Below are 13,196 nucleotides of genomic sequence, written 5' to 3' on the forward strand. Positions count from 1 at the left end.
GGTAAAGACGATTCTAGCCGCAGATTCCTTCACGGCCCGCCTTCCTCCCCGTTCTCCGAGGACCCTTGGGTTGGTCTTCGGTACTCGCCTCCCGGTGTGGGGCTGTGCCTCCTGTGAGTGCCTTCTTTTGCTCTTGACGGGTGGCTTCGTCTGGTTGCGATTCATTCCTCCTCCTGGTTCTTGGAGGATAGAGTTATGGTGCGCTTGTGCCCCGCTGTTCGTTTGGGGGGGGTGCTTTCAATCTCTGTCCTTTCCTTCCCTTCCTCTTGCTGCTAGGGGTCCTGGCCCCTCTGCTAACCTTGGAATAGGGGTCCCCTCGCCATGCCTTGCCCTTGTTCCTTGGGGGGTGGTTGCCCTCTATGCTGGGGTGGCTTGGAAGTTTGTTGCTGCTGTCTGTCTTGGGACTGGCTCCCCTTCCTTGTTTCTGGATGGGGGTGGTAGGCCTGCTACATGCTTCATGACTTTCTACATGTATTCCTTGTCCCCTGGGCACGGAGGGAGAGGGAGGCTGTCTACATACTGGCAGGGTGGCTGCTCTGGGCTCTGCTCTGTTCTTTCTTCTGCCCCTGTCTTCGGACACTGCAGTGTTACGCTGTTCCTTATGGTGTCGTTGTCTCCACTCTCTTTTTCTACTCTTTTTGCACACTGTTCCCATGCTCCCACAGTTTTTTTTTTGTCTGGTGGCTCCGCGTTGTGGTGCGGAAAAGTTCACAGAAGAAAACTGACGTAGGCGCGCCAGGGTGGGGCTTATGTGACCTCGCTGGCGTCACGTACCCGGATGACGCCTGGACGGTGTCGCGTGATGCCGCCCGCCCCCGGCGTGCAGAGTTCCCAGAACCAGTCTCACGCCTGGGGATAATTCTACGTGAAGGAATCTGCGGTTAAAATCGTCTCTACCGGATACATTGTTACCGAAGGTAAGTAACTCGTACTTCACACACAAAGCCACTCACTTACCCATACAGTCACTCACACAGCCACTCACTTCTCCATGCAGCCACTGACATTCACACTCACTTACCAATATAGCTACTAACACACCCACTCACTCACCCATACAAACTCTCAACAGAGCAACTCACACACCCACAGATCCACTTATCCATTCACATATCCAATACAGCCACTCCCACTCAGTTAATCAAACATCCACTCAAACAGCCACTCACTCACCCATACACCCACTCACACACCCAGTCAGTCATGCATAGAGCCACTCCCACAGCCCCTCACTCTCTCGCCATTACAGCTACTTAAATAGCCACTCACTCTCCAATACAGCTACTCACATACCCACAGAACCACTTACTTATCCATTCACACATCCATACAAGCACTCACATATCTAGATACTGACCCATACAGCCACTCATCCAATACAGCCACTCCCACTCAGTAAATCAAACATCCAGTCAAATAGCCACTCGCTCACCCATACACCCACTCACACACCCAGTCAGTCATGCATAGAGCCACTCACTTACTCACACAGCCTTTCACTCACCATTACAGCTATTTAAACAGTCACTTACTAACCCATACAGCTACTCAGACACCACCCACTTATTCGCCCATACAGCCAGTCACCCACCACCTTAAACATTCATACAGCCACTCAGACACCCACTCACACACGGATGCATACAGTCACACAGCCACTCACATAATATATGTTAAAAATTGAATCACTCCTTAGTAGTACACAAATGTAACTTTGGTAGTACCTTGACATATATGTTTAACACTTAGAAACTTTTAGAAAATACTAACATTAACTGGATGATGTCATTGTACTTATAAAATTAAAAAAGGCAATATGTAAAATAACGAATATATAATCTACTCCACTATATTTCCCCTTAAAACCCATAACGCACAATATGTGTGGTGCATAGTATATTTGGCACTTTTCTTTTTTAAAGGGAGAAATAGTGTTTACGCCACACTTAATCAGCATTCAGAGTTTTATGAGGCAATGTAGTCTAGTTCAGTGTACTTAAAAAAATTGAACTATGTAAAAAGAAACTAAATCTTCTACACTATATTTAACATTAAAACCCTCAATCCACACTATGTGTAGTCTACACAATATAGTACCACTGTATTCTTCAAAGTCTAACTACATTACCTATAACTTCCGCCTTCTCCATACTCTGCTTATACCCTTTCATATTACATCACTTATACCATGTGAAACCATAGCATTCATAACAACACTTATGACATCTCAAATGATATAATTTGTGACAACACTGTGCATGGTAGAGTGATGAGTTATAGTTAATGTAGTGTTACAATTGAGCTGACAACACTGTAAATGGAGGTACTCGACTTTTTGTGTGGTGTTAAAATGATAGATTTCAGTTATAAATTTAATTGTAGATTTTCCAATGTTTGTGTAGTTTAAGTAGGGTTTGCCTAGAAAAAATAAATAAAGTTTTCCTAACTATAACTTATTCTTAAGAGACGGGTAGCTTTGGATGACGCCAGAAGTGACTTCTCCTTATTCATATAGCATCCACTCTATTGGAACAATGTAAATTCTCTTTTTTATGTACCTTTGACCCATTTCTGGAGATTGCTCTCTGTCTGAAGAGTTTTTTCCTCAAATCCCAAAAATTAAGTGCCTTACCTATAGCTCCCTGGAAGAAATCGGGGTATAAACCCTGAAGGGATTTAGTGGGACAGGTGGTCCATTACAGGCCCCCAGAATGTCTGTTCATAGTGCCTGGAGTCTGAGCCTGACCCCCCAGGCATGTGCTTCCTGTCTGCATGCACCCTAAGGCGTTTGAAGAGCTGGAAGAAAAGCTCCTAATGGGCAGTTCATGAGAGGACTGAAGAAGTTACTGATTATCTAGGTCCAGGTTCCAGGTTACCTGCTTCTTAAGAAACACATGAAGCACTAGAGGTAATTCTCGTCATTCTCCATCTCTCACAGGACCATCGTTCTCGTAACCGGAGTTAGTCGGCTTGACTCCAGAGATTCTTCCTCAGAGCGGCTCCCCTCTGGTGACTCCACTGGACTGGGCCATGTTCGACCTCTAATATCTTGCGATCGCTCTGCACCAGGCCCTTCGTCTCACTACTTCTGATGTTGGCATCAGCCTTCCAATAGTTTCTGGCTCCAGGCTTGGATCCAGCCGCATTTTTGAATGTAATGTGTTCCATCCTTGTTAGGGCAGCAATGCCTTCTGGCTTACCTTTGGGCCCCTGGACTCCATATGGATATCAGATGGTTATGCTTCTTGCTCCAACGCCATACAGTGTCGTCCCATCGGAGGCAAAATTGACTCCACACTGTTCGGACCCAAAGCTCTGCTTCATGGCTCCGCAATCTTTGACATCTTGGACTGTTCCACTCCCACCAGTGCAGACACCGTCACCACCTTCACCTCTAGCTATGGTTCTGGTCCCTGAAGTTGCCCTGCAAAGCAGATACCATAGAGAGGCCCAGCATCTTATTGAAGAGCAGGAGTACAGGAACAGACTGCATGACCTATTCGTCACTTACTCAAATCCCCTGGTACTGTTGGGTATGAGGATCAAGGGTAAGACTTCCAAGGCCTGTCCTCCACCAGTGACCTGCATACTTCTCCTGAACTAGCTATGGAGTTTCCCACTGGTCCCCTTGAGGTCAAGGTCTTTTTATAAAGTGATGCAGAAGGCTGCAGAGGTATTAGATCTACAACTTCCAACCACGGATGTCATGACAAATTTCCTCACTGAGGACTTTTTACCGTCAGCACCAACCACTTACCAACTGCTCCCATCCAGTGGTGCTCTTCTGAATACATTTATAGCAGCATGGGTGAATCCATCTTCGTCCCTGGCAGGCAACAGACTAGTGGCATCCCGCTATCACCCAGCTCCAGTGACCTAAGATCTTGGTAGGAAGCATGGCCCTGAGATCCATTTACACAATTGCCTTTCTTGCACAGTACACCTGTGGGATATGGTGCAGATGGTGGTGCTGCAGGTTCCGGAGCATATGAGGGTACTTTCCAAGAAGTCATATATAATGGCCAGAACACCGGCAGACACATTTTCAAGTCTGGTTTGGACACAGTGAACTCGGTGGCTCGGGCTATTGGCTCCTTCATCTGTATCTGAAAACATGCCGACTCTGAACATCAAACTTTTCAATAGATTTCCGAGCTAACCTGATGAATCTACCTATTGATGGGCTGAGTTATTTGAGTATTAGGCCAACTGGGCGCTGGAGCGGTTCAAGATCTGTAAGGCTACAATTCGCACCTTAGGTCTGCAACTACTGATCTCATGGAGAGATTACTCCCAATTTTGTCATTTTCCTGGCTTCTCGACGCCAACAATATCAACCACAACAGAATGCCAACCTGCGGGTTTGGCAATATTGTGGTAGAGCCAGAGGGAAAGCTGCAGATCCGCCCAACACCCCTCCTCCATCACCAGAATAGCAGTCCTTTCTTGCTTTTTTATTCTCACTCTGAGTCTCTAGGAAGGAGAGTGTCCTGTTTCTACCAACTTGGAAGGCCATTACGTCGGACCAGTGGGTCCTTCAAATTGTAGAAAAGGGTTACATCATTCCCTTTCTTACAGCTCTTTCACCTCCTCTCTCTGCCTTCCCATCAGAATACCAGGTCATACTACAGCAAGAAATGGCAGCACTCCTGCAAAAAGGAGCAGTGGAACTAGTGCCAGAGCAGGAAAAGGGTCAGGATTGTTATGCATGTTACTTCTAGTGCCCCTAGACAAACTGCAGTCCTCACCATAACCTAGACCTCAGGGGCCTGAACTTCTTCCTCAAAACAGAAAAATTCAAGGTACTAAACCTAGGACAAGTTTTGCTGGCATTAGAGACTGGAGACAGGATCGTGTCACTCGACCTGCAGGAGACACATTTCCATATCTCTAACCTGCAATCACATCAGAAGTACTTGTGGTGGGTTTTACACACGTCCAGTTTGCTGTACTTCCCTTTGGCCTGACATGGGCACCTCAAGTCTTAACAAAGGCGATGGCAGTGGTTACGGCCCACCTCAAAAGGTGGGGTATCCCCATTTTCCCGTACCTGGGCGGTTTGCTAATCAAAGCTGCTGTTCCACCTGGACTTTTTCATCAACGACCCTAAATCTCACCAGTGGCCCTCTGAATAACTCCAGTTCATAGGATTGGCACTGTATATCACCCTTCTCCACGCCCAAGAAATAATCCCACCCTTCCAACACAGTGTGTGAATCCCAGTGCTAAGAGTCCTGAGATCACTAGGTCTTCTAACTTCTTGCATTCTCTTAGTTATGCACGCATGTTTACACACGAGAGCCCTGAAGTGATGACTCCACAGGCAGAATCTACAGTATGGGGGAGCACTGTCAGACTCCATTGTTATCTACCCCAGCGATGTGACGGAAGTGGTTTGGTGGGGGAACAAGGCAGGTCTGAGCTGCAAGATGGCCTTCACTGCCCCTTTGACTATGACTACAGTAGTGATTGATGCCTCCACCTTAAGGTAGGAAGCCTAACTGGAGGATCTCGAGTCAGAGGCCTCTGATTTGCAACAGAACAGTTGATTCACACCTACTGGTTGGCTCACTGTCCATCATCAAGCGGGGTCTCTGAATGCCAGAGCCAACAGCTTGAGTCGGCATTATCTGAAAGAAACACGTAGTGATAGATTCCTTACCTTAGAATTATTCCCAGGCGTCAGACAGGATCCTGACAGTTTTCATCAGCAGTACCCCTGCGCGTCGGAAGGTGACGTCGTGCGGCTCCACATCCGTCGTTGGCGTTGTGGTTGACGAGATGACGTCGCTGCAGCTACTTAGACACCGCCCTCACACGCTGAAGTCAGCTCTTTATCCGCGCCAGCAAGCGAAGATCCGGATAGAGCGGCACCCCCATTCACTTTTTGATTGAGCTTTTTCGAGGCTTTTTGTCTCAATTATTTTGAGTCGATCGACTCCTGGTGTCGTAGGGATGCCCGGCTTTAAGAACTGTGAGGACTGTCACCGCATGGTGTCAGTGACGGACCCGCACCGTGTGTGCTTCTACTGCCTAGGCCGCGACCTCGACCCCAAGTCGTGCCCCGACTGCCGGGCCATGGCAATGAAGACATTGCAAGAGCTGTCCTGTCCCGTGGGCAGTCGAGGAACCGTCAGCTCTGGATCTAAGTCTTCCTCCTCGGGGTCAGGCCAGTAAAAGCATTCCAAGAAGATGTTGAAGAAGCGTCATCGCTCTTCGACTTCCCATTGCACGACGCGGCTGAGGGTACGGGTGGTGCCACCCCACGGCTCTGGCGAAGCCTGCAATATCGCTGCCGGTCTACCCGCCCTTTTTGGGTCCGTCTGTGACGCCTGCCCAGGTGCAAGAATTTGTTGCTGCCATGGGCCAACTCTTTGGGCCATCTGGCCTCGCCGGTGCGCCTTTGGGCCCCGCGGGCCCGAATTGGGGTCGTGCCCATCCATCTTGCGCTTCTTCAACATGAAGTCTTGGCCCTCTTGGCTAAGGGGGCCATCGAGCGCATTCCTGGGCCAGAAGTGGGTTGTGGTTGTTATTCCCACTACTGTCTGGTTCCCAAGAAGGACAAGGGCCTGCGTCCTATCTTTGACCTCAGGAACGTCAAGGAGAAGTTCAAGATGTTTACGTTAGCTCAGGTCTTGTCTGGCCTCAACCCTGGAGACTGGATGGTAGTGTTGGACTTGCAGCACGCATATTTCCACATCTCCGTCCTGCCATCCCACCGGCGTTAGCTGTGGTTCACGGTAGGCCACGAGCAGTTTCAGTTTACCGTGCTCCCCTTCGGCCTTACCAGCGCCTCTCCGGTGTTCACGAAAGTGATGGTGGTAGTGGCAGCCCATCTGCGCAGATCAGGAGTTCAAGTCTTCCCCTATCTCGATGACTGGTTGTTGAAGGCGGGCTCGCCCAAGACAGTCATCTCCCACCTCCAGACTACGGCCGGCCTCCTGCATTTGCTGGGGTTCTAAATCAACGTGCCGAAGTCACATCTGATTCCCTCTCAGAAGATCCTCTTCATTGGAGCAGTTCTGGACTCTGCACAGTTTCGGGTTTATCCTCCCGAGCAGCGAGTCCGGGATATTCAGGCTATGATTCCGATCTTTCAGCCTCTTTCCCGGGTTTTGGTCAGGATGACCTTCCGGCTTCAGGGCCTGATGGCGTCCTGCATCCTGCTAGTGGATCATGCCAGATGGCACATGCGGGCTCTGTAGTGGGACCTGAAGTTCCAGTGGGCGCAGCATCAGGGCAACCTGTCCGATCATGTCCAGATCTCGGAGGGCACTGCACGACAACCGCACTGGTGGCTCACAAATTGTGAATGGGTCAGTGGCAGATACCTCTCCCATCCCCAACCGGAACACACAATTGTGATGGACGCGTCCCTTCTGGGATGGGGCGGCCCATGGGAAAGGCGGAGAGCAGAGGCCTCTGGTTTCCAGCGGAGTCCGGGCTCCACATCAACCTTCTGGAGCTTCGGGTGATCCGGCTTGCAATGAAGGCATTCCTTCCCTCTGTCCGGGGAAGAGTAGTGCAGGTGTTCATGGACAACACCACCGCCATGTGGTACTGCAACAAACAGGGCCGGGTGGGGTTGTGGACCCTATTTCAGGAGGCTCTGCGATTGCTACTCGGCATGGCCATCGAATTCCCGATCCGACTGCTTTTTCTGTCGCAGCAACAGGGGACGGTCCTCCACCCGAAACTGTCCATCCTCCACCTCCTTGCTTGGAGATTGAGCAGCGGCAGTTGACGGCTTTCAACCTTCCTTCTGAAGTCTGTGATGTAATCTTGACAGCCAGGCATCCCTCCACTAAAACGGTATACGCCTGCAGGTGGAACACATTTGTGGCATGGTGCACAGCAAAGGCTGTGGATCCCCTTTCTGCCCCTCTTTCAGAGGTACTCCTATTCCTCCTTTCTTTGTCCCAGCAGGGCTATCTCTTGGCCATTACAGCCTTTTTAAGGCTTCCAGATCAACCTTCCCTTTTCAAGTCCCCTGTTGTAAGTAGATTCTTAAAAGGTATTACTCTGTACCTTTCATAATGCCTCAGTGGGACTTGAACCTGGTTTGAACATATCTAATGTGTGCTCCCTTTGAGCCACTTCACAACTGTCCTCTTCGTCTTCTCACTTTAAAGGCTGCTTTCCTGGTTGCCATCACCTCTACTAGAAGAGTAAGTGAGCTCCTGGCTCTCTCTTCTAAACCTCCTTTTCTCTCTGTCCATCCGAACAAAGTTGTTCTAAGGACTCGTCCATCTTTTCTGCCAAAGGTTGTCACTGCCTTTCACATCTGGCAGATCATCACTTTGCCCGCCTTCTTTCCCCCTCCGCATCCCTCAAAAGAGGAAGGGAGGCTCCACTGTCTGGACCAAAACATGCTCTCTCATTCTACCTGAACCCCACACAACAGTTTCAGGTGGATGACCAGCTCTTTGTTGGCCACGTGGGCACTAAGAAAGGTCGGGCCATGCACAAGCGGACCATCTCTCGGTGGGTCGTTCTGTGCATTAAGACTTGTTATTCTTTGGCTAAAAAGGAGCCTCCAGTGGGGCTACGTGCCCATTCTACCAGGGCGGCGGCAGCCACTACTGCTTTGGGACGGGGAGTTCCCTTGCCTGACATCTGTCAGGCAACTACCTGGGCCTCGCTGCACACGTTTACCAAGCACTACTGCCTGGAAAGCCAAGTCCGGAGAGACAGCTTCTGTGGCTGTTCTGTTCTCCAGGACTTTCTGGTGTGATTTTGGTTCGCAGACCCACGACTGGGGTTGGTATTGCTGGGGTATTTATTCTAAGGAAAGGAATCTATCACTAAGTGTTTCTTTCAGATGAACAAGTTCCTTACCTTCGGTAACGATATATCAGTAAGAAATATTAGTAGTGATAGATTCCTTACCGCCCCACCCATCCTCCCCGGTCTGCGAACTGATTTCTAGGGTTAAGGTAATTCCTTTCAGGGCCCTAGTTTAAGGCACCAGAGGTCAGTATCTTGCATGGCTTTGCGTTCCTGGCGCGGAAAGTTGTGTACATAACTGATGTCAGCGCGCAAGGGCGGCGTCTAAGTAGCTGCCACAACATCATCTCGGTGACCAGGAAGCCAACGACGGACGCGGAGCCGCATGACGCCACCTTCCGACGCGCAGGGGTACTGTTGACGAAAACTTTCTGGATCTGGTCTGACGCCGGGGGATAATTCTAAGGTAAGGAATCTATCACTACTAATGTTTCTTACAATATATAGTTACAGAAGATAAGTAACTTGTTCATCTAGCCAATCTAGAGTAGCGTCTTCCATCGGAGGCATTCCAGGACATCTTTGCCCAGTTGGGGACTTTTCAGATGGGCCTGTTAGCCTCCTCAGAAAATGTTCAAATGTAGCAATTCTGCACCCTCCAGTATTAATTAAAGGGAGCTCTGGGGGACACGTTTCAGTTGAAGTGGAACTTTCTGATGCACTACGTGTTTCCACCCATACCCTTGATTCCTAGAGCTCCTAGGAACATTCCCAAAGACCAGGCCCAAGTTATTTTGATTGCGTCAGACTGGCCATGGAGGGTGTGGTATGTAGACCTTCTGTACTTCTCTACATGTACCCTGCTGAGTCTACAGTTCAAGCCAGACCTTCTCTTTAGTCGGGGGGATGGTTCCGCAGCTCAATCTCCAAGGCTTCATGCTTGGAGATTGAGTGGAGACAACTGAGTTCCTTTCAGCTTCTACTGGAGGTGATGGATGGTACCTTGTCAGCTTGTCCAACCCCCACAAAGTCTCCTTATGCTGGCAGATGGATACACTTTGTTGCATGGTGTCCCTTGCAGGATAAGCTGTCACAGCTCCTGCAGTATTCACTCTTTTGTTCCTCAGAGGGGTTGTGCAATAGGAACTGCCAAGGTGTATTTAGCTGCTCTGTCTGCATACTTCCATCTGCCGTACCAGCTGTCCCTTTTCAAGTACCCCATTGTTATTCCTTTTTTGAAAGGATTGACAAATATATATATTCCACTACTCCATTTACTGTGCCCGGGTGGGACATAATTTGGTTGTAACTTTTCTTATGTGGACTCCATTTGAGCCCCTGCATAGTTGCCGCCTGAAGAAGTTGACCCTTAAAATCTTGTTTTGATGGCTATTCAGTCAGACGGGTGAGTGAGTCATAAGTTCTTAGCTGTGGTCCCCTTTATCTCTTTCTAGCCCAAAAAGTTAGTGTTGCAAATCAGGCTTGCTTTCACTCCAAAAGTGATGTCCCCCTACCACTTGGGTATTTATTCACCCTCCCAACCGTTTACCCTCCACCCATCCCACTAAGAAGAAGGAGCGGTTACATTGATTGGATCCTAGGCAGGCGGGTACCTACTATCTAGATTGTACCAAGGACACATAACTGGCTGACCTTTTCTTTGTTGGGTACTGAGATGCCATAAAATGTAAAGCTGTGCAGAAAATATTTTTTTCCAGATGGAACATTCTCAGCGTTAAGACCTGCTACTCTTGGGCCAAGAAAGACCCTCCAGGAGGAATCAAAGCCTGTTCCACCCGAGCCAAATCCACCACCTCTGCCTTCACCAGAGGCATTCCTTTCACAGAGATCTGCAAGGCTGCGGCATGAGCATCTCTACACACCTTTTCCAAGCACTACTGCATGGATTCTGATTTGTGTAGGAATGGTCACTTTGCCAGATATGTTAGAGGATTTCCTTGTCTAACCATCCATCAACCCTCCTCCAGGGGTATCGCTCTGAAATCTGTTCTGCAAGTGAGGATTCTACAGGTAGAAGTGTCCATCAGATGAAATAGTTACTTACCTGCCGTAACAGTCTTTCTGGTGGATACTCAGTCCACCTGCAGATTCCTCACAGACCCACCCGCCTCCCTGTTTGATGTATCTATTGTAGAGAAAGTTAATAAGATTTCAATTTATATTTTAGGCCTGTGCTACTCTAACATGTGAGTCAGTCTGTCAGCTCGCCTTGATGAGGGAAAAAAGGATGGAAACTGAAGTCATTCAGCCGGGTTGGGCGCTATATGTCTCAGGGGATGTTACCTGATGTCAATTTTGCCATTGTCCTAAGCCAGCCAGCAAAACCAGTGAAGTGAGTATCCACCAGAATGGGAATGTTCTACAGTAGAGTAATCAGCAGGTAGATAGAGTATCCGCCAGAAAGAGGCTTACTGCAGCTAAGTAACTTTTTTATTTATGTTTGGTCTGAGGTTTATCCTCTCGGCTAAAAATTATGAATCTGGGGACATTTGTCAAACATAAAGTTTTTTTTCTTTTTCCTGTCCTTACCTCTTCATGTAGTACTCCTTTCATGGATTAATTGCACCTTTCACCTTTGCAGGGGTGGCGAAAGGGTGTTGTGTTTGTTAACCAACGGAACCTTGGTCGCTACTGGGACATTGGCCCTCAGTCTACTCTCTTCCTACCAGGAACATGGCTTCAACCAGGAAACAATGAGGTAGGAATATAACATATATAGAAAGAAAAAGGTCCAGCTGATTCCATTTTCACTACAGGATCATAGACTAGTCCTCCCTTTCCAACTCTGTCCATCCTCGGGTGATTGGGGATGGTGATTGGTTAAGATTTTGGCTTGTGTTTTTTCTAAGCTGGAGATCTTAGATTCATAGAAAATGTGTTAGAAAAATATGCTACATAGAAAACTTTTTTTTGTCGATTACTAAAACATATCTAGGCAGAGGCATGCTTATTATCTGCAGACTGGCCTGAGTAACATAAAGGAGAAGAAGTTAACAGAACAGGTGAGTTTTATACACACTTATGTGGGTAAAAATCCTAGGACATCAGCAGAGTAAATGACCAATTAATTTAAACCAGCAGTGTGAAGAAAGAACGAAAAATAAATTGTATACAAATATATATTTAATAAGTATAAATAAAAATCATATAGAGAAACAAGCTATATGATAAGGTAAAAATATAATTCATTAAAAACAAACACAAGTGTCACAATTCAATATATATCCTATAAATCATGCACATTGTAGGAAACAATACAATCACATAGGTTAATGGCATAAAAAGTACTAGAAATACAATCATAAAACAACTCAACGCGCGTTTCGGCAGAAAACCGCCTTCTTCAGGAGTCTCTGCTGATAATCTAGAGAAACATATATAGAAAAAAGATATATATCACATCAAGCTTAATATTTTCATATGACTAACATCATTATTTAACAATATCTGAGAAAATTAAAACCAATGAAAACATATAAACAACAGATTCATATTATAAATAGCGACTTCGTCAATCTTCACAACATACCAGGTTCGAACATTAAATTTGGTCATTTCTTGTCATATGATTGACAGATATTCTCAAACCTATTGTACAGTACTTAATGATACAGAGATCTCATTGTTCTATATATAAGAATTGTTGCCCTTTATTTTGCACTGTATATACATGACCTTTATAGCAAGAGGATTTTGTACCAAAAGGTTTCTGTTAATCTAGGGCAACAATTTTACCTGTGTTATAGGCAAACACTTATATTGATGTATTTTCTAGAAGCTGTTGATATCTTCATACATACGAGTAGTCAGAGCCACTTGATAAAGGCTGATACCTGATCAGAGAATAATAAAATTAACAGTGAATACCGTAAGGGCCATTTGGAAATTAAGGGGATAAGGGTAAAAATAAATCACTTTGAACACATGGTGCCACTTAGATGGAAAATCTAGTGCATTTCTTATATATCTCTAGATGGAATGTGTCATCTAGCGGGAAATAAAAGAATTTTGGGGCAGTGATTGTGATACACATTTGTATCCAGCTATCTATGGCGGAATATTAGCCTTGTGGAAACGGTGTATCTATGTTACCCACCGTCACTGAACAAAAAAGGTACCATATGACACTAGAAAAACCTAGATACTGACGTGATTCGGTACCCACTTGGTTATCACAGCAATGCTACTATTATGATTGATGAAGCCTGACTTGCAAATAGCCAAGATATGTCTCTAAACATTGCATAATAATGTTTGAGATACCTGAAATAGCCTAGACATTGTCTTAATTTCCACACACGATGGTCATAAACAGCCACAAGGAGGATAGAGCCGAGGTTAGAGGGACAGTCACTGAGTCGGCATAACCAAAGATACTGTATTGATAGAAAACGGAACAGATGGAGATAAGGTAACAACTTGACTAACTAGATAGCATGTTCACTTAG

The 13,196-nt window shown here is 46.8% G+C and overlaps 1 protein-coding gene across 2 annotated transcripts in view; it reads left to right on the forward strand.

Annotated features, from left to right (window-relative positions):
* Window positions 1–13,196, forward strand: part of GLB1L2 (galactosidase beta 1 like 2) — a 1,156,973-nt gene that overhangs the window by 1,081,736 nt on the left and 62,041 nt on the right. For both annotated transcript variants that reach the window (XM_086956948.1, XM_086956947.1), the window contains exon 18: window positions 11,330–11,446. In XM_086956948.1, the coding sequence (XP_086813074.1) occupies window positions 11,330–11,446 (117 nt within the window). The remainder of the gene's footprint in view (window positions 1–11,329; window positions 11,447–13,196) is intronic.

The sequence above is a fragment of the Lissotriton vulgaris genome, chromosome 2_1 (assembly GCF_964263255.1).
Source record: "Lissotriton vulgaris chromosome 2_1, aLisVul1.2, whole genome shotgun sequence".
NCBI lineage: Eukaryota > Metazoa > Chordata > Amphibia > Caudata > Salamandridae > Lissotriton > Lissotriton vulgaris.